Genomic DNA, 26,685 nt, shown 5'->3' with positions numbered 1-26,685 from the left:
AAGTGGGCTTCAATAGTTGCAGCACGCGGGCTCAGTAGTTGCGGGGTGCAGGCTTCAGTAGCTGTGGCACGCGGGCTCAGTAGTTGTGGTTCACGGGCTCTAGAGCGCAGGCTCAGTAGTTGTGGCACACGGGCTTACTTGCTCCACGGCATGTGGGATCTTCCTGGACCAGGGCTCGAACCCGTGTCCCCTGCATTGGCAGGCGGATTCTTAACCACTGCACCACCTGGGAAGTCCTTGCTAACAAGTTTAGGTAACCAGAATTAAGCTACTCTGGTGCAGCTGGGATCATCCCTAAACACCCACGGCTGCAAGAAGGCATGTAAAGGTGACAGCATGTCTTGGGGGCCTTGGTGGTGGCACCTTGCCTTTGGAAAGCTCCTGGCAACAGGGGCCTCATCCTGCAGGAACAATAGGCCTGACACAGCCCCAGCAGAGGGCTCAAGGCTTCTGTAGCTCCATCTGGCAAGTGGCCCAGGGGCTCTGGGTCCAGCCATGAGCCAGAGAGATCATTGGGAGGGGGCAGACAGCAGGAGAGAGCTGGCCTAGAGATCTGGGCTGGACTACCAGCCGCCCAGTTGCCACCCACATGGCTTTTGGTGCATATGCTTCCTCATCCATGAAACGGGGATCACACCCTTGCCCAAGTGCTCCTTTCAGAAGGATGAAAGGAGAGACTTTATATGAACTCCCTTTATCAGGGCCTGAAGATGCTCTCCCCACCCCGGGAGTGCGATGGCCACTGTGGTGCTTCCTGGGGGTGGGCTGCCCCACCCAAGGTGCCCCATCCTGTGACGAGAGAAACCGACTTAGGACTCAAGGGCACAATAACTTGGAACACACCAGTCGCAACAGTTTAACATTTTACTAAATCAATTCACACGAATTCCAAATTGCAAATATAATTAAGGACAACAGATTCTGTTCTGCCTTTTAAATCTTTCATTTTCAAATCCATCATTAAGACAAAAAGTAAACAAAAATTAAGTCTGCTGCAAATTCATGATTTTTCTTCTTGAGGGGAAAAAAAGGAACATTATAGTAAAAAGAATGCCACTGGGTGTACAATAAAGCACCACGACACACGGTTACAAAATGGGCTTCCTGGACTCTGCCCCACGTAGAAGACACTGCTCTCCCCGCTGCTCTGCGTCAAGCAGGATTTCATTAAAATAAAACTATAAAATCTCCTAGGTTACACTAAAGTCAGACACGGTCTGGAACACAGTGCTTAACAACAGTAATGTCAACTATCAGTGCTAACGTAAAAACATTTTAGAAGGTCAAAAACAATTAAACTGGAAACCAAAACCTTATTTTCCCTAGATGAGCAAAACTGAGAAAAATGAAAGGGTTCCCGCCTCCCACTAGGAGTGGAGGGAATCTTTTTTTTTTTTCTTTTCTTTCTTTCAAATTGGAGGCGGGGGCACGGTGCAGGCTGGTTCTGCAGTTCCTCAGCCTAGTTGGCGTCCAGCTTGGCCATTTCCTGCACGTAGATGCCTATACTCTCGCTGTCAAAAAGCACAAAATACACCGTTTTGATGGAAGAGGACATTGTTGACACGAAGTAACTGGAGATGGCCTTCAGGATCAGCTGAGCTGCCGTCTGCTTCGGAAAACCGTTCCTGCAAGAGAGAGAACGACGGCTCAGCAACTAGGGGGCCGTGGCGGCCACAGGCCCCTGTCCCCGGCCACCTCCTCCCCCTGGGAGCCCCTCGAGGCCCTCTGTGCTGCAGTGGCCTCGTGTTGGGTCAGGGTCCACAAGTGGTACTCGACCTCTGGCTGCTTGTACACAGGCGTGAGAGAGCCCAGTGCCACCAGACAGGGGAAGAACGAGGAGACAGAGAACTATGACCCGCGGGAGAATGTGCTGTGCTCTGAGAGGCGGCATGCCAGCAAGGCGACAGAATCTGTGGTTTGCGGCGTGTGGGCTGAGTGTAGTCTCCCGCAGGCAGTGTGAGCGCCCACGGTTCTTTTCCCAACATCACCAGGACTAGCATGGGGCTTGAGACACAGCCCAGGCTCCCAAAGGCCCCCGGGGATCTCAGCCTCAGGGACGGCTGGAGGCTGGAGCTTCTCCAGGAAGCACCAGCCTCCCTCCACGCAAGTAGAGGGTTACATCCTTCACACTGGCCTTCAGATTTCATGGGCAGCAGGAATCCACCTCCCGGCACACACCAGCTTGGACACCCCATAGGCCCAGGCCTCGGGGAGCTGTGAGCAGCGAACGACCCTGGGACAAGTAGGCTCTTCATCTCAAGGGACAGCATCCCAGTCTCCAAGCCAAACTGGTGTGAATTCCCATACAATTCCATTTAAAGTAAACGTCACGTGGCAATTCTGGAGGCAGGGGCTCAGAACTCAGGCAAGAATCTGAAAGCGGGACTAGAAGGACGGGCGCTCCTTGCGCCATGTGTGCTGGGGCTGTTCCTGGTCAGCGCTGCAGGTGCAGGAGGACCCAGGTGGCCCAGGAGGACCATGGCAGGAATGTGTCAACTTGCCTAGTCTGGGGGAAATAACGTGGACTTTGGAGCCAGTGGCCCTGGATTCAAATCCCTACTGACCCCGGTTTACAGTCCAGGATACTGAGGGTGAGAGTGAGGGGCTGGTCTCCATGGGGATGTCTTTGTTCCTAAGCAGATCTAGTCTTCAGTCTGCCCTGAGCCTGCGGGTCCAGTGGAGTCCGAAGTGCTGGGTCAACCTGCCAGTTTCGGCCGGGGCTTTCCTTCGGATGGGGTACTTGCTGCCAGGTGAGAGGTTTTCAAATGTGTCAGGTGCGGGATTTCTCCTAGGCTCACTCGCTAAGTGCCAGGAGTTGTGGACCACCTCAGCGGCTTCTTTTGGAGGGTCACACTTACTCTATTGTCAGCACTCAGGGCTTTTCAGAGCCTTTCAGAGCCAAGGAGAAAACCATTCTTGCGACTTGTTTTTGATCAAACAGGGCTTCACCCAGCTTGACAATGGACCCCTAGCAACTCGTGGATGCTTTAGAAGTGAAGTTCCTTTTTAGAGGACAAGAGTGTCACCCCAGGCCATTCCTAGCCTGTGCAGAGGAGCCTGCGGCAGTAGGTAGGGTGTGACCTGGAGTTGGGGCTCCCTCATGTGCAGGTGCCTCCCCCACCCCCAGGCACAAGGCACTCCTGCCTGGCAGCCAGCACACACGAGCCTGTGAACCAGACCAGGGTCAGAGTCTGAGAGAGCTGCAGGGGCGTTCCAGCCAGGACAGGGCTGCCGGACAGGCAGCTTCCTCCTGAGGAGACCCTGGGGCTCCGTCCACCAGCAGAGCTGGGGTGACCAAAAGGCGGGCTGGGATGGAGGGTGGTGGGGAGAGGGGCTGTGCTGGAAGTGGGGAGGGTGGGGACCCCGCAGGGCAGGTGACACCCCTCGCACCCATCCCCACTTGGGGCCTGCAGGCTCAGTCTGGGAAGAAGCTGTCCTCACAACACCTGGCTCGGCTGCCTTGACTATTTTCACAGGAGTCGAGGAGCACAAAGGCTACACTGTCCGGAACAAGACACGCGCTGGGAAGCGCTGGATGGAGTGAACCCGACCTTCTGCTTGAGGACCCCTCTCCGGTGTGTCGTGGGGCGCTCAGCTCGCACCCTTATAGGGGCCGCCCTTCCGCCAGGCAACCCTGCTCCTGAGGCAGGGGCCAGGCCAGCCATGGCGGAGCGCAGGCACAGGGTCACCCGAATGAGGGCCCATTTTAAACATCTCACAAAGAGCAAGTGTTTATTCTCCTGCTGTAAATACAGGAGCTGCCCTAAGGACTCGTTTCGTTCCTGGTGAGGAAAGCCTGAGGAGGCGGCAGCCCCTGGGCAGACAGGCGGGAGTGGGCGGGGCTGGGAGGCTACGGCAGGACAGCGGGGCCCGGCCCGCCACTGGAAGCAGCTGCGCTCAGGCCAGGGACTCCGAGGGCCGCTGACCCGGGCAGAGCTCGGCCTGCGGGCACGACCTGGCTAGGCGGGGGCTGAGAGAACTGCGAGGAGTTGCCTCTGCACTGGAAGCCCGAGACCACGCTCCACCAGCCCCAAGCTCCCCCACTAAGGGTGCCCTCCTGCACGTCTCTGCCTTGCACCTGCACAGGTGAGCTGGGCCGAGGTGAGGGCCTGTGGAACTTGCCTGAAGAGCAAGCTGTCTGTCGTGTGGCCTGATGGTCACAGCCCATCTCCTCTGGTGTTTGCCCAGCCTGAGCTGACCCTGGCCAGGGCTTCGTGAGCTGCCCTTATGCCACCCTGCGGCCGCTCTGCCCGAGCCAGGGGAGACGTGGTGCGGTGCAGAGACGCAGGGTGTGGCCGCAGGGCCTCCCTGGAGCACCCGCAGCAGGCCGGTCACTCCGCCTGTGCCCAGCGCTTTCTGACACAGACCTTGTCCCACAGCTTTCTATTCCTCTGCCTTGGACCCTTGAAAAGGGATGTGTGACTCTGACCGAAGGGACATTAGTTCCTGTTCCTCTACATCAACAGTTCTCAACATCAGCCTCTGTCAGGATTACGGAGGGCCGGCCAAAACGCAGGCTGCCAGGCTCCGCCCAGGAAATCAGATGAGGTGAGCCTGGGGACCATGCTTTGAGAACCACTGTTCTACATGCACTCAGGGTGGGCCCAAAGGTTAAGAACCTGCACTGGGAAGAAAGGTCGGGGTCAAAGGTCACAGACCTGCAGCCCACGCCTGCATGCCCTACTGTTAAGGGAGCCTGGGCTGGTCTGGCCTTGTCCTTCAAGGTTGCTGTTGGGTGAACTGTGAATATGATTTGTTTCCAGGAAAACCTCTTGTTGACAAACCCATCCCTCTGTCTGAGGCAGTCACAGCCTAAAGAAGAGACCCAGCCATGGGACTGTGGCCACTCTGGACCACGCAAGCCACCAGGAAGGAATGGAGGAGGTGACGGCTTTCTTGACGTTTCCAGGTGGGTCCCAAAAATGTTTTCTAGTAGGCACAGTTAGAAGTATTTGTAACAAAATGGAATGTAGAAGTGGATGCTTTCACAAGCGTGCTTTACATGCAGAGGCCCTGCACCCTCAAAACAGGGGCAGCTGTGGCACACGCAGTGGCCTGGAGCCACACGGGATTTGAGTCTGGGCCCTGTCTCTGTGCCTTATTTCCCCACCTGGTGAAATGGGGTAGCTAATCAAGTATTTATTACCTGGGGAGGCTGTGTGTATGGAACAAAATACTGTACAGACAGCCCTCAATCAACAGTGTCATCTCTAAAGTGGGTAGTCTCGAAGGGTCTTTCTAAAGGCCCACACAGTGGAAAATGGCCTCCCCAACCCCAGACCCCATGATAGCTGGGACTGGGTGACTGCTGCTATCTTTGCTGCTTCCCTGTGCTGACAAAGTCAGCATCAGGCCCCCAGAGGGCTGCTGCCCGGGTCTGTGATGTCCAGTTCTCTTGGAGGGCCGTAGGCCAGGACTGCTGGCATGCTGCGGTGTGGCAGGGGCTCCGCCGGGGTCCCCTGGTGCAGTACTGACCAGCTTGAGGAGAGTTGCTTGCCTATGCGTCTCACTCATCTTGTGGCTTCTTGGCTGGCTGGCTGGGTTCTTCTGTTGAATAACCACAGCCCTTCTGAACGGCCATACCTGCTGGGCCAGGTCTTTGTGCCTTCCTCCCCATCTCAGGCTTACTGCTTCTGTGACAGTCACTCTGTTCTACCGCTGTACTGTGTCTGCCTTCTGGATGAGACCAGATGGCACCTCCTCAAGGAGCATTAGAGCAAGGGTGGATAAGGGCTTCTGCACTCCAGTCAGATTGCAGTTTCAATCTTAGCTGCCCTCGGGAGCAGGCGTTCACCTCTCCTGGCATTAGTTTCCTCCACTGGAAAATAGGTACTGCTCGGCGATGGCAATGACGACAGTGGTGGTGATGCAGATGCTGCTTCCCCTGGGAGATGGGTGCCCCTCCTATTCCCATTCGGCTCCTGACCCTGCCAGCTGCGCTCATGCCAAATGTCTTAAGTTTCTCTGCGGCCAAGCGCTTCCCACCCCACATGGAGTTTATCTTAGACTTCGACCTTTTTTATTGCCTTGACCAGACTAAGAAGGTGTCTGAGCTTCCCCCTGAAGTCGCTCCAGCTGTGTCTGCAACAGCCTTTCTCAAGTGTCTTAGACCTCAGTTTCCCTGGCTGTTGCAAGGGGACCCCATGGGCTACCTCCGCCTGGTGCCCTCCTGGGTCACCTGCTCAGTGATGGCCGGGGGCTGTACACATTGGTTGCTTGTCCACTGTCCCATCTGATGGCAGAGACGTGGGTTCACAGGGCCACAACACAGAAGAGGATTTACTCCCTCCAGCTGTGCTGAGCCCCTCCTCGTGTAGGGCATCGCCAAGCGTCCCTGCTCCTGGCGAGCTCAGCCTCCAGGGGCAGGGCAGGGCAGACGCAAAGGACTCCAGGCCAGGGGCTGTGCTGAGCAGGGACCCAGAGATTGCTGTGAGGAGAGGTTGTGTCCTGGGGGCTGGAAAGCCCAGATGGGTTTTCTGCAAGAGAAAGACTAGGAGCCTGACCCTGAAGGCTAAACAGGAATTAAAGTAGATTCTAGATGGACTCTGCTTTTTTTTTGCTGGACCAGGCCACCTGTCTAATTGTCTTGGCTGTTTGGGAGATGGATAGGGCAGGGCGTCTTGGCAGCTTGGGTGACGTGGGCAAAATGTCTGTCACCCCATGTGAACCCTCCTCTGCTGGGATTAGGTTTCCCTCACACTGTGCTCCTGGGCCTTCCTGTGATCTGTCTGGCTTTGAGTAACTGCCCAGCCAGAGACTACTCCATCCAGAGGTAAAGGGCAGGCTCTCGAGGTCCTGAGCTGAGAGCAGTGGGTTACAAGAGGGTGAAGCTAAAATTCAGAAGGGGATGGTGATGGGCCCAATGCCTCCAAAGCTAGAGAGAGGCCAGGGCAGCACACCCCAGCAGAGGCCTCTTACCTTCTCTCACTCCAGGGCTCACATGTTTTGGGTTAATAAGTAATTCTCCCCAATTCAGTTTGTCTCTGTCCTTTATATTTGTCTTCTGAGGCCCACACCGAGGGGGTAGGGAGGCCGATGGCTCTGCCTGGGCAGGTCAGGGAATTCCAAGAGGTGTTTCCAAGGTTCTCTAGAATCCACTCACACAGAGAGTGCAGAGGCAGTGGGGTGATCCTCTGGCAGGATGCTCGGAGGTGGGTCTGTTGACCAAAGGGGACAGGAGGCAGGGGTTCCACGTGCCTAATACCAAGAGCACTGAGGCCAAGGACCTCCAAGCAAATTCTGGCTCTACCAAGTACACGCTGTGTGACCTCTGGTGAGTGACTTGACCCCTCTAAGCTTCTGTTTCTTTGCCTTTGAGTGGAATTAATAGTGCTGCCCACTTTGCGGGGTTGTTGTGAGATACTGCAGATAAAGGGTTTAGCACAGTGCCTGGGACTCAATGAATACCCACAAGTGGTAGCTTCAAGAAAACGAACTGGCTTTCCTTTTAGGCTCATAAATCTAAGGAGAGTTTAATCAAAGCCCCAAACTAGCTATTCCCTGAGTACTGCCCCTCTGGAGAGGGGTCGCCCCTAATGTCAAACAAACAGAGCAGAGGGAGTGGGGTATCCATCAATATTGTGACCAGAATGCCCAAGGACAGGAGGTCCAGATGCCAGAGGTGGTTTCCCAAGGCCAGGGTTACACCCTGGGTCTCATTTGCCTCCAGTGGGCTTTAAGATTGGCCCCCAATCTTGCGGGCCGATGGGCTGGAGGAAGGGCGTGTAGGGCTGTGGTCATCCTCCACATGCCCAAGATGCTGGGCCTCAGCTGAGAGAAAGTGATCCCACAGCTCTTTACCAACATGTTTTGCATTTATATTGTTTTAATTCCAACATGACTTTTATGCCAGAGACACTGGATGCCACAAACAAGCTGTTTTATTTCCCCTCCTAAACCCCACTGTGATTTACTGGCCGGCTCTGGTGTAATCCCATTCTTTGCTCATGAAAGAGAGGGCAGCTGTTTACATGGCTCTGTGGGGCAAGGTCTGCCCGACAGATGTGGGGCTGGGTGGCTATGCACATGTGCTTGACTTTGGCATTCCGCCCTCTTAAAAGCTTTCAACTGATTATTTTTTAAAACTTTTTACTCCGTGAAAAATGTAAATAAGTTTGTAATAACAGATGCTCTTTTATGGGCATGACTTTTACGCTTCAATTAAAAATTTCCCACTAGTCATATGAAAGAGCATGAAATTATTACCTCCAATAAAGGCTCCTATTGCTTCTCTCCTCAGAAGCACCTTTCATCAGAGTAGATCAAAGTGCATCCGAAACACTAATTAACTGAGCCTCAGAACCGTCTGTGAGGAAGGGCAGTCCCTTAGCCTCACTAGCTGATAAGGCAGGCCAGGGACAGAGAGGGTGATTCATTTACCAAAGGTCACACAGCAGCTCAGTGCTGAAGAATAGAACTTCCATGGGAGGTGGGGGGCTGGGAAGGTGGGAGAAGCAGGAAGTTAGCTAATTATGCTCAGATCCAAAAGCACTTTGTAAAAAAAAAAAAAAAAGGTCTTGAATTGACTCTGGGACTGAGTCGGGCACCTATACACCTCTCCACAGTTCCTGGGAAAGTTCAACCTGCTGGGTGCTTGCTGACCAGCTTATGAAGGATGCTCGTCTTCGCCAGGTGCTCTTAGAGCCGACTGAAAAAGGCTGTTAGATGCTCTAGCTCTGTCAGCTTTGCTTTCAACAGGCATTTAAATGGTATTGACTTTTAAAATGACGCTCAACAGATGCTTTTGGCAGAAGCGAACAGAATGAAGATGTATGGTGACGGGAAACATAGATGGCAGTCCAGAACAACAATCGTGTCAGCTCTGGATGTCCCTGCAGAGCTCGGCACAGGGCGGAGTGAGCGTGGGAACACGAAGCTGGGGGCCGTGTGCGTGTTCACCTGTCCTCTGCTCAGGGTCCCTCCGCCCCCCCCCCACACCAGCTTCTTTGTGCTAGTAAGCCCCAGAAGAGAGCCCACTGTCAGTGCAGAGGACTGAGGGGCTCTCACGCAAAGGAGCACCTGGTCTGGGAAGCCTCGGCTGCCCAGAGCTGCAGGGCCAGGGCCAGGAGGGGAAGAGAGGGGAGGTGCAGCGCCCACAGCTCACCTCCAGGAGGGACTGCAGAGGAATGCTCCTTCTGTCCCAGGTGGAGGCAGGCAGTGACAGAGGCTCCAGAGGAAGATCTTTTCCCATAGCAGGTCCTCTGGTGGGTCCACCAGTCACGTGTGACTGCCGTGGCCCACAGGAAGCCCTGGGAGCCCTGGGGCACAGTGCCTGTCTGCCTGTAAGCAAGGCCTTCTGGGTACAGCGACTAAGCGCTGCTTGAGCAGATGTGACAGGAATTCTGCCCCGGACTAGCTCTGTCACTGGCACTTGGGGTGTGGGACCCTCAGTGATGGCACTGTTCAGGGAAGCAAAATTACAAGGCCTGCCCAAGATAAAAACAGCAAAATCCACTCTCTGTCCTCCTCATGGGTTTGGCAGAGAAGTGCTTTGAGAAGAGCAGCTTTCTATACACACACGGAATAGTGCTGAGGACGGTGACTCAGGCTCGCCCGGGAGGACAGTGCAGCCTGCGGTGTCACGGGGCGTCAGTGTGCTGGGACCTGTGCTGCCACTGCACAGCCCGCCTTCCTCGGGTACTGGGAGGGACTGATGGCAGAGACCCTGGAAGGCTCCCGATCTGCATGGGAAGCCCCAGGGATGACACAGAGTCCGGGGCTGCGGGAGCTCTGAAGGCCAGTTTTCCCTTTGCTTCCGTGCCCCATCCAGATGGCGAGCCTTCCAGAGGCCTGCTGCTCAGACCCTTGGTAGGGAGGACCGTGGAGATGTGACAGGCAGTGAGACACAGCCTCAGAGGCAGCCCTCATATCTTCATCGTGGCAGAGAGTTCTCAAAGCATGCTCCCTTCGGAGAGCTCCTTTAATTTCCGAGCAGTCCTGAGATGCTGCATGGCGGGGACGATCACATCTATTTTACAGAGTAGGGGGCTGGACTCAGAGTGGGGGTTAATTTGCATGCCATCACGCAGCTGGTTAGCCAGGCCCGGGCCCGAGCCCAGGGCTGCTCTGACAGGCAGGACCTGATGGGCTGTGTGCTGGCATCTGGGGCTGCACCACTCGGGAGCGGGTGTGGTTGGGGGTTGTGGCTGAATCCTGCCTGCCTCATCCGTGGGTCAAGGACTACACTCTTCCAGTGCTGGCCCTCTGGGTTGTGTGTCTGTCTTAGGGGCAGTTGTGCTGCTCCCCACAACCTCCGTTGAGTCTCCCTGGGGGGATTTCAGGGCTCAGAGGTGGGGGAGGCCCAGCCCTATTTCACTCTCACATATCTGCCCACTCAGATGCACCTCATCAGCAGGGCAGTGAGACACAGGGAGAGCAAGCAGGTTTTGGGGAGGTGGAGGATGCTTGGGAATACAAAGATAAGGGGCAGAGAGAGGGCTGTGCCCAGAGCATGCTGGGGTTCAGGGACAGAACTGTAACGCAGCTATATGGGCTGGGTCTGGGAGGGGCTCTCCCGGTCAGTATTCCTGCATTCATGCCTCCCCACCCACCTAAGGTCTTAGTGTCCTTCAAGGGTCACCTTCTGTGATGACATCTGCTGTCACGGCTCAAGTCTGAGTCTCTCCTCAGGCTTCCTGTCTCCCTACCTCTCTTCAACTGTCCCTCACAATTACTTAATGTCTATGTTCTTCCCGATTTCGAGCTTCCGGTCTCCTCAACAAAGGCAAGTGCTTGAAAGTAGCCTTAGCTGACCATGCGCACAGTCAGAGCTCCCTGCAAGCATGGGCCCCATACGCAGGGGGACAGGCCGTGGGCCCTTACCTGCCGCTGCCGATGGATGGAAAGGCGATGGACTTCAGCTTCTTGTCATCTGCCAGGGCCAAGCAGTTCTTCACTGTCTTTTCCAGAAGTTCCTCACACTTGTCTGCACCCCAGACGGGACTGTTACAGTGGATCACAAACTTGGCGGGCAGGCCATGGCCTGCGCTGACAGCGGCTGGAGGGGACGAGACAGAAGCAGTGAGCTGGGTCCCCCTGCAAAGCACGCGTGCTAAGTGCCGAGCCCAGGCCGGCTCTCCAGCTCCAGTACGTCTTCCCGGGCCCGCCGACCACCTGGTTCAGGAGGGCTGCAGCTGCCTGCTGCCTTGTGATTCCCACGGAAGCTCGAGCTGGAAACTGCTTGCCCTCGGTGGCGGGGCAGGGGGGACGCCAAGCCAACCTCCACCCCTGGAAAGTTGGTGTTAGGACGCATGGCCACCAGGAACTTTAGCCAAGGTCACAGTAAACCCTCTCCCTACCCTCCCAGAAGGCCGAGCCTTAACCATCTAAATAACTTGACCAAATGTGTCAGAATGTTTGTAGCCTCCAATTAATTGCCTTTTGAGGGTCTCCAACCGCCCTTTCCTCAAGTGGATTCATGTGCATTTAATTATGATGTATCAATATCTATAAACCTCTCAGACACAGTTCGGAATAAACCTACTGGGAAAGTAACCCAAATAGCATGTCTGCTGCCCTGTTCTTCTCCCTGACTAACCGATCCTGTTAGTTCTGACAGAATTAACTGGACAGTGTTTTTAGGATGGAACTGTTTTCCTCTCCTAGAAGAGGAGCCTTTTCCCAACTACAGATCTCCATAGCAGACCTGCCTTTCCAGATTTGTTCTCATTCTCTGCCTCTTGTCAGATCTGAAGACACTGGTCTTGGGTCTGCTCCTACCAGGAAATATAACAACAGGCCAGCCCATGTCTCCAAGAGCATGTTCCAGGATTCCTGTCCCAAAAGTTGCAATGCAAAGAAGGTGGTTCTGGAACCAATGGGTCTGGTGAGTGCTGCCTGGTAGACTTCTATACAGGAGCACACTAACGTCTCCACCCACTGCTCCAGTAAGACACCCAAACTTTTTTGACCAAGTGTTTTCTAAACCCACTTTGTGAAGAACACCATCAGCGCTATCCAAGGGGTCTAGGTTGTTAATGGGTACAGTATGTCGCTAGCAGAACCTGGAGAAGAGTGATTTATGGGAAGTGTCTCATGCTGCAGTAGCGACTGCTCTGATCCCAGAGTCACAAGTCTGATTTTGAGTCCTGGCTCTGCTTGCTGACTGGTTCAAGAACTGTGGGCTTGAGACTGGGGGACTTAATTCACCTGCATGTCTACATGAGAAGTAACTGCTAAACTATGCATTCAAAAGAAATGTGTTAGCAGTGATTATCTTTGGACAGCGGAACAGGGATATGTTTTATTATTTCCTTTATACTTACTTACTTAAAAAATATTTTAAAACATTTTCTAAAACAGATCGTAAAATCAAGAACGAAATGCGTTCTTGTTTTTGAAACAGGCAAACATATCTTTAGCTGTGCTAAGTCTAGCGGGTTTGCGCCAGCTGTGGCTCCGGTGTCACCAGCTAAGTTTGGTGTGTGGCAGCATCAGGGCCACCTCTCATCACACCTCCTGCTGAGGGTCACCAAATGGGCTTTAACTGGAGTACCAACAGGAAGGACCCTGGGCTGGCACAGAGAGGTGCCAGTAAGGGGCTGAGGAAAGGCCAGGAGCCCCTGGCTGGGTAGTTTATGCTGTGTGTGTCCTCCCTGTTCAGTGTGGGCGGTTCCAGGGGGGAACTGCCTGGAAGAGCTCGGTAATTGTGCCCCCACCAACTCTCTGCAATGCCATGCCTTTTGCAGGCAAAACAGAACTGGCAGAGCAGAGGTCAAAGGCAATGCCATCCTCTTATCCCCGCCAGGACCCGTGACTAGCCCAGGATGGGAGGTCGTGCGTAGTCACTGGGGAAAGAGAGGTAAGGCCTGGGGTACCCTCAGAGAAGGCTGTGTGGCTGTCACATAGTAACTGCTGATGCCCATATTAAGATTCATTTGAAAAACAAACAGGATTTGAAAGACAGAATTGGGAACCATCTAGTAAGAAGAGAAAACTGGAGCCCAAAGGGGAGGAAGGGAGTGGCCTGTCCTCACATAGCTGGTGGGGTGAGCCAGCCTCACCCACTGTTCAGACTCCCAGGTGCTCGGGAAACCCTGTGTCCACCTAAAATCCCCAAATCCAGGCTGGCATCAGTGAGAAGTGCCCTGCCTCTAGTTCTTAGCAGTAAATTCTCCTCACATCACATTTCAAGTCATCTTCTCACCCCTCTTATCAGAAAAGGTGTAATTGGCAAATGAGAGATGTATATTTACATTTCTCCCATGAAAAACACAGATGGCTGAATGAAAATGATTCATTTGCATCTCATCAGCAATTTTGCAGATGGCTCAGTATCCCTATCTATACTTCTCAGCTCTTAGATTTGCCGAATTTGGCTTCTGTAACTGCTTAAAATTTGAGGGCTAGACATCAAACACTTAGAAGCTATTTTAAGTAATGAAGAAAAAACTTGGAAAGGCAATTTCCACAACCCTTAAGTTCCCCTGACAATTTGTATGTGATAAAAGTCTAACAGGCTTTCTTCTGCCTCCGTCTCGGAGATAGCCATGCACCTCTGAATTCTAAGTCGTCCCGTAAAACGGTTTCCCTAAGGCAGCATGCACCACGTCCAGATCAGCACAGTGCCTCCCCACCTCACCTCCGGCTACTTCCAAGGGCCCGTTCTTTTTCCGGAGTTCCAGAACAGCTTCCACAAACTCCTTGCCACCCTTCTTCTCCAGCGTGTTTCCTAGACAAGGACAGGGCGAGGTCAGATTGCCATCCTTGCGTCTCAGGGCACATACAGACACTTAGCATGTCAGGTGATTACATACTAAAAATGATCTGACTGGCTAAATTTCCAGACAGCTGCAAGACAGGAACAAAGCCCTGGCTGAGTCAAAAAAGCGAAGTTTCGAAGAGATTCACCATCGGCCACAGTTACCACTCTGCATGGCTGGTCACCGAGCTCTCTTTGCTGCCTCTTATCTGGGGGTGACTCGGGGTGATCCTGGACATGCCAGAGATGCGAGGGAGGTGGGAGACGCCTGTTCTCTGCAAGCACGCCTGTCCTGCATGCTTTCCATCAGCGTGAGAAACCAGATGGTGCCGGCTTCCAAGGCTGATGCCTCCCCCTGGATTTTCTTCTCTGTCTCTGGGGAGAAGCCCCAAATAAGGAGGTTTTAGAAGAAGCATACCATGCTTCCATCAGCAGCTAGCTCTCCTCTTGGCGGCAGGCCCAGAAGAAAGCATTCAGACTTGGCCACCTTTGGGCCAGTTTTATTACCATGCTTAGTTCCTATTTTGCAGCTTTGGTGTCATATGTGAATACAAAAAAAAAAAAAAAAAAACAAAATGGCCTCAGACAGTATTTCCTTAATCACACAAATGATTCAGAATCGTCTTAGGTAAAGGAGAGCAACATCAGAAACAGAGCTTAAAGATGAACCTGTTGCTTAAAGGAGGATGACTAACTGTTCAGGACCAGATTAAACAAAGAAAAAAAAAAATCAAATGGAGGCAGGGAGCAATTCTTCTTGAATTAGGGTACTTGGTAAGTAATCAATTCTTGCTATGAAAGCCAAGCTCCCAAATAAGATTACCAACACCTATAAGGTCTGTGGGTTAAATGTCTCACGTGGGGCAGCAAGCAGCAGTCAAAATCGTCCTTTCAAGTTTGGCCAGAATGGGGTCTTACGTCTTCCATAAGCTCTGCTTCCTCAGTTGTGCACATTTTAAAGTACATTCCTCACAAGAGGATAAAATACTCCCCTTAAGATTCACCATTTGTCTTGGAAAATTCAAGGTGCCCTTGGCACATTCTGGTATGGGTCAGTGAGGGTGCACTGGGATGCACCAGCCCAGATTCTCTTTGGATTCACCCCGGAATGACCAGGTCTGATTATCTTGGAGAAACCTGCCTCATTTGCATGTTGTTCTGGTGGGGTGAACTAACCCCAGGAAGTGCCTAGAAGGAAAAGCAGACAGCCTGGGCACTGTCACAGATAAGACGGCACAGGGCTAATGGCAGGCACTGCCTATAAGCCACCCCACTCTAGGAAGTCTGGGGCCCTGAATGAACGTGAGCAGCAGGCCATCACCCACAAGGAGCTCTCAGCTAAGAGAAGGCCTGACTTTCAGACAGAGATTAACTTGGGATCCCTAAGGTGGGATCCAGCGTCCCTCCTCATTAGCCCGACTGCCCACAAGCCTTCACCTGTCTTGGAAAGCAGTGAAGTAGGCTTTAAATGGCAGAGGTGTCCAGAGGGAAAACACATCCGCTTCAGAGGTTTTTACCGGCAGTGGTGGCAGCCTCTGCGTGTTTCTGACAAAGTTCAGCATCAGAGACAGTGGCCAAATGGGCTTAAGGGAGCAGGCTTGGGCCTCGCGGCTCAACTCCACCCACCAGGAAGTGGAGAGTTTGAGGGTACAACCCAGGTGAATGAGGCCCAATTACAGGTTCACCCGAAATATCCATGCAACCGAGAAAAATGAATCCGAAGTCTGAATCCGTTGGATCCCAAATGCTGCTGCCCAGCTGGACCCGGTCTGGCCTTCCCTCCTCACCCATCCTCCAGCTTGAAGGATGGATACAAACATGCTCCAGGCAGGACTATTTCAGGTCCACATTCTCTATCCTATCTACTCTTTAGGAGAAATGGGAAATTTGGAAGGTAAAGTAAAATCAGTGTTGTATTAATACTACCAACTCCCTTCTGAAATAGAAAAATATTAAGAAAATGGGCTGATTTATAATTAAAGGTGTTTTATCTTAGGAAGAGTGTTTACTTTAAAATTTTTACTTATAATTAAATCTTGCTTTAATTAGAAGTGAAATTTGCACGTTAAATTACACTTAATGCATTTCCCAAACTTAAAAATTGAACCCTAGATTGCAGGCAATCAACCCGGTCAGGACTTGACTCCTACACACACATATGTATGCACATGTTCATGTAGACACACGTGTACTTTTTAACAAGAAACAGGCCCATTTCAACTGTATTGTCAACACTCTGAATGTAAGACTCTTGCTTTTTAGGCTTAACTTCAGGGTTAATCATAAGGCAATTGGCTTATTTGCCCCCAAGCATAAACATGTGTTACTCCCATGAGAACAAGAGCATTATTTCATGCTTAGAAAGCAGGCATAAGTATCAGTGTTCAAACCAGCCTAAGCAAAAATTTAGGCTTGGACAAACGTCAGGCTCAGCCTGTGGTCTATTTCACTGTTAGAAAGAACTTTCGATGGGTAAAAGTTAATCACTGGGGCTAAGCATTCCTGCACTCGCATTCCTTCTTCCAGCAGTCTCGGGACTCAGGAATTCACACCAAGTATGAGAAGTGGAGTGATTACATCCTCGCTTCCTCTTTTCCCCTCTCACACATCAAAGTGGGAACTGGAACCAATTGAGACCATGTGTGAATCTGGTTGATCATTGTTTTGGTATTGCAAGAGATCTGGGTTCAGTACTAGTTTGGAATGGTTCGCTGAGAAAAAGCACTGAGGTGGGCCTTTGGAAGACCTGGGTTCTGGACCTGGCACCGTCTTTCCTCCTTGGCCAGTCAGGTTGTCTGGACCTGCTGTGACAGTGTCCATGAGTGATGTACGACGTAACCTTGGCCGAGCTCTTGGGCCCGGGTTACTTACATGTCACCAAGGCTACTCATGCCTAACCTGTGCATATGAGTGGGTTAAGGGCAAGCATGTCAGAGAGAAAAGCACTAGCACTGTCATTATTCCAAGGAGACCGGTTCCATTCATGGTTTAGGAAGGACTGGGCTCTTCTGGGGGCAGGGGGGGGGACAGTTGGCTCTGCATGTTACCCCATCTGGCCCCACCCAGCCTCAAAGCCTCCAGCTCCACCTCCTGGTGTGGCTAATCCTGGGGAAACACTTTCACAGCCGCAGCAGACTGGCCCTTTCTTCCTCTCCCTGAGCCTGGGTGAGATTCTTTTGCCCAGCAAGTTTCACAATTTCCATTTCACCCAAAGTTCTGGATGGCAGGACGAACCTAGGCCTTAGTCACTCCTGGCTGAAAGATAAGCCCTCAGCTGTTCGTTTATTTAGTTTCCTCCAAATAAGTACTTCCCTCCCATCAAGTTTTCACTTGGTTAAGAAAGGAAGTATCTTTCTCTTAAGCTGCCTGACTTAGGAGCTCTTAAACTCCTCCAAAATCTTGGGAAAGGGGAGTTTATTTTAATTGCCTACAGCCTGATTTCATTTGGGCCTGGCAGGCTTGGCGAATCCTGACTTTCCATCCAGTTTGTCTTTCTATCCTTGTCCAAAATCCAAAATGCCCAGGAGAGCAATTAGCCCAAATCAAAGTGGCTGGGGCAGACTGTGAACAGCGGGCTTTGTGAGTGACACTGAACAGAGCTGGACAGCTACAGATTGCTAAGCTGTTGCACTTCCAGTGTCTGGGATACTCACGCGAATCCCAACAGCGTCATACTTCAAGATGACTTCACTTTTGCCCTTACTAGAAATGTATCCATTCTCTTTGGAAGTTGGTGTTTGAATCTATACTCAGAATGCTGCTCTCAGGACCAGCACACCTACTGTAAAAATCATATACGCACCTGAGAGCAAGACCTTTACGATAAGCACCTATCATGAACCAGGCATGAAGCAGGGTGCTTTGGTTACATGACTTAACATAATTCTCATCACCATTATTTTACGGATAGGGAAAACCAAGGCATTGAGGAGTTATGTGACTTGCCCAGGCCCCATAGCCAGTAAATGGTAAGGGTAGGATTCAGGATCCTTCTACCTAGCTCCAAACCTGTACTTTTTTGCCATCACACCTGGATGCCTCCTCATTATAAAAGCCCCTCAACACATTCTTAAAGCAGGGCACTATCTATGTTCGTGCAGCGGGTCTGCAGTCATAGTACTTGGCACGCCACACGCTCTCTCCGCCTCACCCCACCCTCAGCTACTCAGTGCCAGAAGCCAACTGACCATGTGTGTCAGCTGCCGAGGAGAGGAAGGAGCTTTCTGGGTCTAGGAGGGTGTTTCTCAAGAGTGATCTAGGAACAGCACATCAGAATGAGGTGGCTTTCGTACACATAAGGCCTGAGAACCCCTGAGTGTGGGAGAGTGTTCTAAAATTCCCCCCACGTGCATCTAAGGCTTGAAGGCCATCCTCAGGAATGAGCGTGCTTCTGACACAGACCCATGCATAGGCATTCCTGTGTGTCTGGTCCACGGGGGGGGCACAGAAGTGGTCCTGGATGCCACTCGGCCGATCTGTCTGCATCCCGCTTGCAGCTCAAATCACGTGTGAACCCAGTCTCCCACAAAGCTGTGCCTCAGGAAGCAGTGAAGAAATGTTGCTGAACCAGTTTCCAAACCAGAAGTGTGCCCATTTGTGAGCTGCATGATGCAACCTGGCTGACAGTTAGCTGTAGTTCTCGCATTCACAACCCGGGGACAGGAGACCTGGGGAAGGTCAGGACAGCTGGAAGTGTGAAATGAATGCAGCCCTGCATAGCTGTCAAAGGATCAAGCTGTCTGCGGCGGCTGACTGACCATGCACACACACACTCGGCAGCACCCAGCTAGGCATTACCTACTTCACCACCGGTGTAGAAGTCAGTGTTTGTCGGGTGAACGACAGCATCACTGTCGATCGAGGCAATGTCAGCCTGTACAACTTGCAACTATAACAGGTAAACAGATGTATATCAACTGTGTTGGACCGAGACCCACGCACAGGCACATTTACTAAGGCCCCAATGGCAGGGCTGGCCTACCTGGTCGATTCCAACATATGAGCCAAAAGGGCAATCAGTCCACGAAGTGTGCGCACATGTGGATGGGGGTGAGGAGAGGAGGAGGAGGAGGAGGAGGAGGAATATCAAATGTGACATGTTTAAATTAAACATTTGAATGACAAGTCCAAAAAAAGAGAAACAGACACATGAGATCATTTCCAAAGGTTAAAAGAAATAACAAAACAACGAATGCCCCACTTCACTTCGCAAAAGCCTGTAAGACTGGCACCCCACTGAGAAGGCTACTAAAACATGGCATCTGTTTTTTAAAAAACGTGGACTATCAGGCGAACCAAAACAACAAGTTTCTCCATTTTATCAGCAGTAGTCACCTTTTAGGGTTTGATTTTTATTCCTGCGATGTTCATCATTTTGTCTACCTTCGAGGGACATCTCTTGAAAACTGAGAAAACAGTATAGGTGTGCGCAGAGGAATGCCTTTATTTTTCCCCCTCGATGTGTAAAAATATTTTTCCAGCCTACCTCTTATTCTAATCAATCTCATTTTTATGTATTTTACATATAAAATATACTATGGATAGATAGGATCCTAGCTTTTTCTAGCTTGTGAGTTTTTTGTTTTTGTTTTTGTTTTTTTAAAGAAAGTATCTGTTTAAGGCAGTTAGAAAACAAGTTCAAGCAGGGCATTTTTGAGTCCCAGTTCTCATGTCTTCAGCCCACTACTGTACCCAGTTTGTGTGGGTCGGGCCTGGGCTCTGGCATGAGCATCTCTCCCGGTAAGGAAATCTGCCATCTTACAAAGGTGGCCAAAGATGGGAACTAAAGATACACAATACATACCTAAGCCAGCATCAGGCACAAGGCTGCCTTGGTGGGCACCTGCTGCTAGCCTGTTGCCCCTGCAAGGCTCACAGCTAAGGAGACAGGAGCCTTCACTGTGCCCTAAGCTGACAGTTCCTCTCTGTAAAGGTGAGGCCACAGAGTGGGACACCTGAGGGGTACCCCTCAGCTTGCCCTGAACCGTCCACCCTCCTGTGCAGGGAGATGCCATGGTTCTGGGGCAGTTTTCCACTGGAAGAACTCACTCAGAAAGAGATATTGCCCTTCTTTTTAGTATCATACATGAGCCAAATAATTCATGAAGGTGGCACTCAGTCATATACTGTTTTCAGTTGTAGAAGAAGTCGAAGTGACAGTAGGTGGTAAATTTGGGGGAAATCAATTTGCTGGTGGATTAAAGACAACTTAATAGTATACTGATGCAGCTTAATTGTCTCCCTTCTCAAGTGTTTTCATGCTTTGTTTGTCATTTCTAATTAAGGCTTAAATGGAGAAACTATCATTTTGTAGTTACCTGAGATTTTTCAGTTCTTAAAAAAACAAAAAAAAACAAAAAATACACAGTTTTAAAAAATCCCCCCCGAGTAACCAGCAGTCAGTGTGATCATTATGGAAGAGAATTTAGATGGCAATATATTTATAGTCAAGGGGAAAGCAGCCAATCGGGCTTAGTAAAACATAATCAGATCATTCCCATTTGGAATGGCTTGAAGTAAGTAGACATTCAATGTCTACCCTCAAACATTAATCTTGGTTTTGGGAATTTGGTTTGACCATCTGAAGTTTGAGAAGATGAAGAGCCTAAATTCTGGGTTCCATAACTTTTCAACTGACAGCTGATGGTGCCAAACCCCATCCCCAATTACCTAGGTCATCTTTAAGGTCAATGTCAGCATTGGTAGGATTGATTATGGCCTCCACCTCAAAGCCGGCTAAATTACTGATTTCACTGTGAATAAGGTTCAGCTGAAAAGAAAAGCATGAGGTGGGAAATAACAGGACAGCTGGGAAGTCACAGAGACGTGAGCCTTGGGATACAGATGAAGGGCAGTGGGCACTCCAGGTGCACTGGGCACAAAGGGGAAGAGGGAGTCACTGGCTAAACTGAAAGACTCAAATGCCACTCGGGATGCTGAAAAGAAGCAAGCTAGGCTGAGGGTCCAGAACGTGTTTGTCTGGTGATGCCTGGGGCCAAAGGGAGGCATAAGCCACATCAGGCTGGTGGATCCACTTCCCTTGAAAAGAACTTGTGAGCTGGGGGCCCAAGTACAGCAGCTATCAGGACCCAGAGTCAAGTACTCATTGCTGGGGTAGGGTGGGGTGGTATATGTGACTGTCCCCTTCTTTGAGCACTGGGATGGTGCGGAAGTCCTAGCTGGTTTGGGCAAACCCCTCGTAGCTCCGCCGTTCTCTTCCAAGTGGTCACGGGTCTTTGAGGCTGTCCCCATCACCGTGACTACCAGCTGGCGGCTCCTGTGCCCTGCTCAGGGCTGGCGAGAAGCAAGAATGGCCTGTTACTTAGTAGCATCTAATTTTACGTGCCTGTTAGTCGTGTAATACTGAAGTTCTGGCCAAACCCAGGAAGGGACACAGCAGTTCTCCAGCAAGACAGCGTGTCTTTTAAACTGTTCACGTTGTTGGTGAGGCTACTCTGAGGCCCAAGGGGTACAGCATTTTCTTTGAGTGAGTTTTATGAGTACCCTACCACCTGAGTCTTTGTAAAGAGCCGCTGAATGTCCTCCCTCCCCACTATTATTCTGGTGCCACGGCAACCCTCAGTTTGAGAGGAATCCTAAGTTCTAGACTGGCTGTCAGAGGGCAGGGGGAATTAGCTGGCCCAGGATCCCCTTCCTGTTCTTAGGTCCAAGCGCCTGCAGCTAAGCACTCACACTCTCTCAGGGAAGATGGCTATTCTTCAGTGACAGACGTTCCTACCAGATGCAGCAGAGAGCAATGCCCAGAGGAGCGGATGACCAAGACCAACTGCAATCCCGGCTTGGGGAGCTGACCGCACCCGCGGGGCCCAGCAGGGCAGGCGCTTAGTGCAGGCGCTCACTCCCAGGAGAGGGCCGTGTGCAGACACTCGGCTGGGAAGCTCTTGGTAACTGAGCTCCAAGTCACTGAATTTCTGGGGCCAAACATTTTGTTGAAAACAAAACCAAACAAAAACCTGACGTGCTATAAGCAGTAGAAATATAAACCCACATTTCTGATTCCCAGACGCAATCAGCAGATTCTCAAAAAAGGGACCTGCTTAGACTGAAAGTTGTGGAAATGAATTTGGTCTTATGGGTGGGGGAAGGACTCTGGCTAGGCCCTGCCACAGCGTGGTAGGCCTCATTTTTAGTTAGTGCTCGAAGAGAGAAGAGGAACAAGCTCTCTCCACTTGGACTTTCCGGGGTATGGTTCCCAGCACTGCAGGGTAATTAGGGGCCAGCCACTGGCATTCCTGAAGCTGAAGGAAGCCCCCTGGGGTGCCCTCACACAGTGAAGCTCTCAGAGCACAGGTCCTGGTGCCAGGACAGAGGCACAGAAGAGACAGCATCAGGGAGAGGGTGCTAATGGTGTTGGTTCAGGGGGAAGGGGTGTGGATGGGCACACAATGGGGGGGTCGGGGTCTCAGAGTAAGGCAAGTGAAGGTTTAGGGTTCAGGACAAGGGTGAAGGGTTTGATTATGGTATCATGTAAGTAACTGCGTATGACTTCAAGCAAATGCTGTTTATAAAACTCAAATTAAGCCAGCACTCCCTGCTCCCCACCAAAAATAAAAACCCACACTGTGTGAAGCAGCAGGAGATTGTTGGGGGAGGAAGGGAAAGGAGAAAAAAGGGAAAAGAACACTTCACTTGGTGTTATGAATGAATACACTTTAAAGACATCTAGGAGATTCCTTTTTTGTTTGTTTAAAAACCATACATGTTTAAATCTTTAAACTTCATAATATTTTTTTCTAATTGTATAGACACTTCTGGATTTGTATTCAGAAATGTCTCACCGGCAAATCAGCTACTGCCATGGGCTCTGATTCAACTAGCCGGGGAGACCCTGGTAGACTGCCTCTGCCTCTGCCTCTGCTTGGGGAGCACTCCCCCTGCTCTTTAGGGCTTTCTGGGGGAAAGTGCGGGGCTCTGTGGCCTTGCTGAAGCGAGGGAGCAGTTGCAAACAGAATTCCCAGTTGACTCGGGGCTCATCACCTTCCCTCTGAGCAGAAGCAGCCCCGCTCTTGGAAGCACTGAATCCTGCACATCAGGGAGCCACTGCCACCCGCATGGAGAAGGCCCAGCTAACCAAGTGCAGTTTCACTCTCACCCACATCATGCTCTGCTGGGTACCAGGCTCAGCAGAAGTCCTCAGGGTGAGGCGCTGAGCCACAAAACAGTATTGCTATTAAAAATGTACAATTATAGAGGACTATAAAGCATGTGCTTGGGGGAGGGGGGTGGTCTGTGTTTGTGTGTTTGGGAGAGGAATGGGGAGGGGAGAGGACAAATTGCTTCAGGCGCTTTGGAAAGACAGATGGGCAATCATCTTGGCTTGGGCAGGCTGGACCAGGGGGCAGAAGCCAACAGTGATCTGATCATCTGGTCATGAAACAAGAACAGAAGCTCCCCTGGACAGGAGAAGGATGAGCAGAGGCCACGTATACACATGCCTGAAAAGGATCTCACTGTGCAGAGGACACACGCCAGCAGGCCTGGCAGGCCCAAGACAGATGCCCAGTCCTAGGAGGTCTCAGGCCCCCCTAAGCCCACCCAGGGTCAAATCCACCTGGGCCTCTTAGCCAAAGGGGCCCACAGCTGTCTGAAGCACATGGCAGAGCAGGGGTATTTGTGCGCTGGGAAATCAGATTTCTGGGAAACTGTGAAAATTCCCAAGTTTAGTCTGATTTTCTGGGAGGGAGGAGGGTCATTAATGATTTCAGAATGTGAATAAGGTGACTACTTCCTTGTCTTAACATTGGGAAAGATGGAAAACTAAGTTTTAAACCACAGAATGGTGAATTTAAAGAATCTGTGAAGATTGTTGACCACTGGAGAGAGTGCCAGTTATAGAGCAGAAAGGGGGTCCCACTTGGCTGCAGGGTTGGGGGAAGGGGACTGAGCTAAGTGTCTTTCAAGATCTCTTCCACCACGGGGACCTGATGATGCTCATGTCAGTGGGCTCTGCTGGAGCCAGCCTCTGATGTCTACAGTGCCCAGTCTCCCCTCGAGGGGTTATGCCCAGTTAACCCTTGTTGTCTACTCCTGACGTGAACTCGTTAGGGTACAAGCTCCTTGAAGGCAGAGTGCAGGCTGCCTCCTGCCCAAGGGCCATCCAATGCCTAAGACAGTGCTCGGGTTTCTGTAGGCCCACAGACAGAGCTGGAACTGAATGTCAAACATCCAGACACAACTTTAAGATGAAGTGAACAAACCGCTTCCCTGAAAGCAGGGCTAACGGAAAGGCCAGAGCTCAGGGACCGGGCCCTTGGCCTGGCTGGGACCTGAGGTGGCTCAAAGCTAACCTGGCTATCCTGGAAGGGAGGATGGCACCCACCACTGAGAGCAGGTCGGGAGGCAGCCTGCCCATAAGGAAGGAGCCGGTGGCTTGGGGCTACTGGATGGACATCTGGGCTGCCTTGACATGACCTCCTTGGCTACAGGAAATAGTACAATCCTTTTTTTTTTTTTTTTTAACATATGTGATCAGAAATTCAATTTTAGGAAATAAACGTGATGATTAAAGATTACCTGAGTGACTTGTTAAGCCTAGCCTGTCACTGTCCAGGCTAGCCTGTTCGTATCTCTCATTCCCTCACAAGGGACAAGGAAGAAGACTTCTTCCCCTGTGCCCACCACATAAAATGCAACGCTTTTCCTGTTCCCAGAGTCCACTTTAACTAAGGAGGATGGAGAGGCGAGGTCCTCCACAGAACTGTTTCCACTTCCTCATGGATCACCATGTGTTCCCTGTGGCCTGCTCCAGGGCCCATTTCTGCCCTGGCCTCTGGGGTGGAGGGGCTCCTTCCTCTGTGCTATGCTGCCAGCCTGCACGCATCCCCGGCCTGAATTCCCCCAGAGGCCTCAGGCCTGGAGGTGGCATCTGGTGGGTTTCAGGCTAGAATGTGCCATACAAAGACAAGGACCCCTGTGGGCACTGCTGGAGGCCCAGAAACATGGCTTCATCAGCGTCCTAAACTGTCTCAGAAGCCAGTCGTCAGCCATAGGGTGGAAGAGGGTGGTGGGCCTTTCCTCCTCATTCCTGCTTCAAGAGCTCCCTCTCTCTTTACTGTTCCCCAGCCCCCAGGACTAGGGTGTCTGCATCTGAGGAAGAAAACCCACGGTACCTACCCCTGCCTCTAGTGGCCCACAGGGCTGCGGCTGCAATCCTGATAGTTGGGGAGGCACACACGCATGCCCTCCTGACACTGCTTTCCCAACTGCTTCTAATAATACTGACTCTTCCAAGGAAGCCTACATCACTTACTACCACTGACACAGATTTATAGAAATACACATTGGAAGTACTTTTTTTGGACATAAAGCTTTTTAAATCTCTGAGAAGAAGCTGAGAATCTCCACTGAACCACAAAGCAAACACATTTAGTCAATTCAGATTCACAGCACTGTTTCCCTTTTGAAAATAATTCAACAATGTGTGTGGAATACTGGGTAAAATCAGAGAGCAATGAGGGCGGTTACTCCTGAGACGTCAGTATGTGTAATGCATTATCAACAACAATGAGATCCCAGGCTCCTAAGCCCTGGGCCATCTTCTCCTGCAAGTAGCTTAGCAACTGTGCCTTTCAGGGCTGTAGCGAGCACAGTATCACCTTTCTGACCTCAGCTTGCTTTGCACTATTCCAGCATTGGTTTCATTGTCACAGGTGGAAAGTAAGACTCAGAACACAGGGCACCATACAGTCACCATTGTAAAGTACCCTTTCTGAAACACTTCCTAAAATCCAAGTCAAAATTAATGTCTGTAATAATGACATTTTAAAATGTGCTTTGTGTAAAAATTCCTATGTGTCAGTTTGACCACTCTGGCCCCTTTTGCACTAAATGCCATGACTTTCACTGGACAGACTATTTATAAAGGGCCAGAAAGTCCTGCTTCAAAATAACGCTCTCAACTATGAACACTTACTCCCTCTCATGCTGCAGGGCACAGGGTTCCAGAAAGGGTTGTTAGGACACTAGCTTCTAACAGGGTGCCCAGGCTGACTTGAGATGATGCTTTATTCTGTGACACCACTTTTGGGGAGACACAGTTTACTCTGCTAAAGGGCACCTGCAGGGCTGGATTTGGGGGTAGCTCATCCTGGATGTGTGTGTCCTGGGTCATTAAGCTGGAAGCAAAGGGCAGTCTTGTGGTAGTTTGGGGTTCTGTTCTCACCACTCACACCTGACTGTGTGATACGGGAAAGAAGGCAGGTGTTCTTTCTGGCTCTGCACTCAGCCCCTTCTCTCACAGCTGACCATGTTACACTGGGCTCCAGTTCAACCAGTCCCTTCAGGCTCTCCCTCCGAAAGTCAAGATATCAAAAAGCCACATTAGTTTCGCTGTCAAGCCTCCATCTTCCATTTTCCTCTATTTCCTAAATAATATTAGATAACATGCCTGTAAATGACTATAGAGTATCAGTGCTTCTCTATAGCTTTTTGGACTCTCCCTCCCCAACCGTGAGTGGAGTATAGTCAGTATTAGCTGGATTTGTACTTTCTGGTACTTTCCTGCCTGTGGTGCCTGGTCCTGAGGCCTGAGACCAGGCTGTACCCAAGATGGAGGAGATGGCACTGCTTGGTTGCAGAGGAGCTAGCAATGTGTCTGCAGTCTCTGTTGCCTCCCTTCCCTTCCAGGGCTCGTATGCAGCAGACGAGGCCCTGATCCCAAGGCCAAGAAGGGCAAGAAGGGCATCTCCATTTGTACATGGACATTTGTATGGCTGAGTACGGCTATTCTGGAAATCCAGCAAGGGGGTGTGAGGAGTTCTGATTTGACGCTGGCTTTGAGGTAACCAGCAGGAAAGAGCAAGAAGAACACGGGGAAGGGAGAGGCCAGGGTCAGGGCACCCAAGAGCAGGGTACGGGAAGGAGTGAGGGAGAGGGTGGACCCAGGCACTGAACTGTTCTACCTGCTTAACAGGTTTCCAAGTCCTGGCTAATCGTCAGCATTAGGGATCTGAAGCACACTGGAGCTA

At 51.3% G+C, this 26,685-nt stretch overlaps 2 protein-coding genes across 8 annotated transcripts in view; one reads left to right on the top strand and one right to left on the bottom strand.

Annotated features, from left to right (window-relative positions):
* LOC309657401 (uncharacterized protein) overlaps positions 1-26,685 on the top strand; it is a 239,571-nt gene that overhangs the window by 194,988 nt on the left and 17,898 nt on the right. Inside the window, exons 4-6 of one of the 3 annotated variants that reach the window (XR_014261784.1) lie at positions 2,641-4,548; positions 4,764-4,909; positions 8,738-10,814. Coding sequence is in view for 1 of the 3 variants with exons in the window: in XM_082454803.1 (XP_082310929.1) it covers positions 2,641-2,750; positions 3,477-3,544 (178 nt within the window). In the remaining 2 variants the exon portion in view is untranslated. Of the gene's footprint in view, positions 1-2,640; positions 4,549-4,763; positions 10,815-26,685 lie in introns of those variants that run through there. The other 2 variants (XM_082454803.1, XR_014261785.1) reach the window with 2 other exon arrangements.
* MACROH2A1 (macroH2A.1 histone) overlaps positions 851-26,685 on the bottom strand; it is an 80,664-nt gene continuing 54,829 nt past the window's right edge. For 3 of the 5 annotated variants that reach the window (XM_082454787.1, XM_082454786.1, XM_082454788.1), the window contains exons 6-9: positions 20,369-20,468; positions 13,580-13,669; positions 10,822-10,996; positions 851-1,625 (exon numbers count right to left, since the gene is read on the bottom strand). In XM_082454787.1, coding sequence (XP_082310913.1) covers positions 1,460-1,625; positions 10,822-10,996; positions 13,580-13,669; positions 20,369-20,468 — 531 coding nt within the window. In that variant the 3' untranslated portion in view covers positions 851-1,459. Of the gene's footprint in view, positions 1,626-10,821; positions 10,997-13,579; positions 13,670-18,496; positions 18,588-20,368; positions 20,469-26,685 lie in introns of all 5 variants that reach the window. The other 2 variants (XM_082454789.1, XM_082454790.1) reach the window with 1 other exon arrangement.

The sequence above is a fragment of the Balaenoptera physalus genome (assembly GCF_965194825.1).
Source record: "Balaenoptera physalus genome assembly, chromosome: 3".
NCBI lineage: Eukaryota > Metazoa > Chordata > Mammalia > Artiodactyla > Balaenopteridae > Balaenoptera > Balaenoptera physalus.
This window is presented reverse-complemented; position numbering and strand designations above follow the sequence as displayed.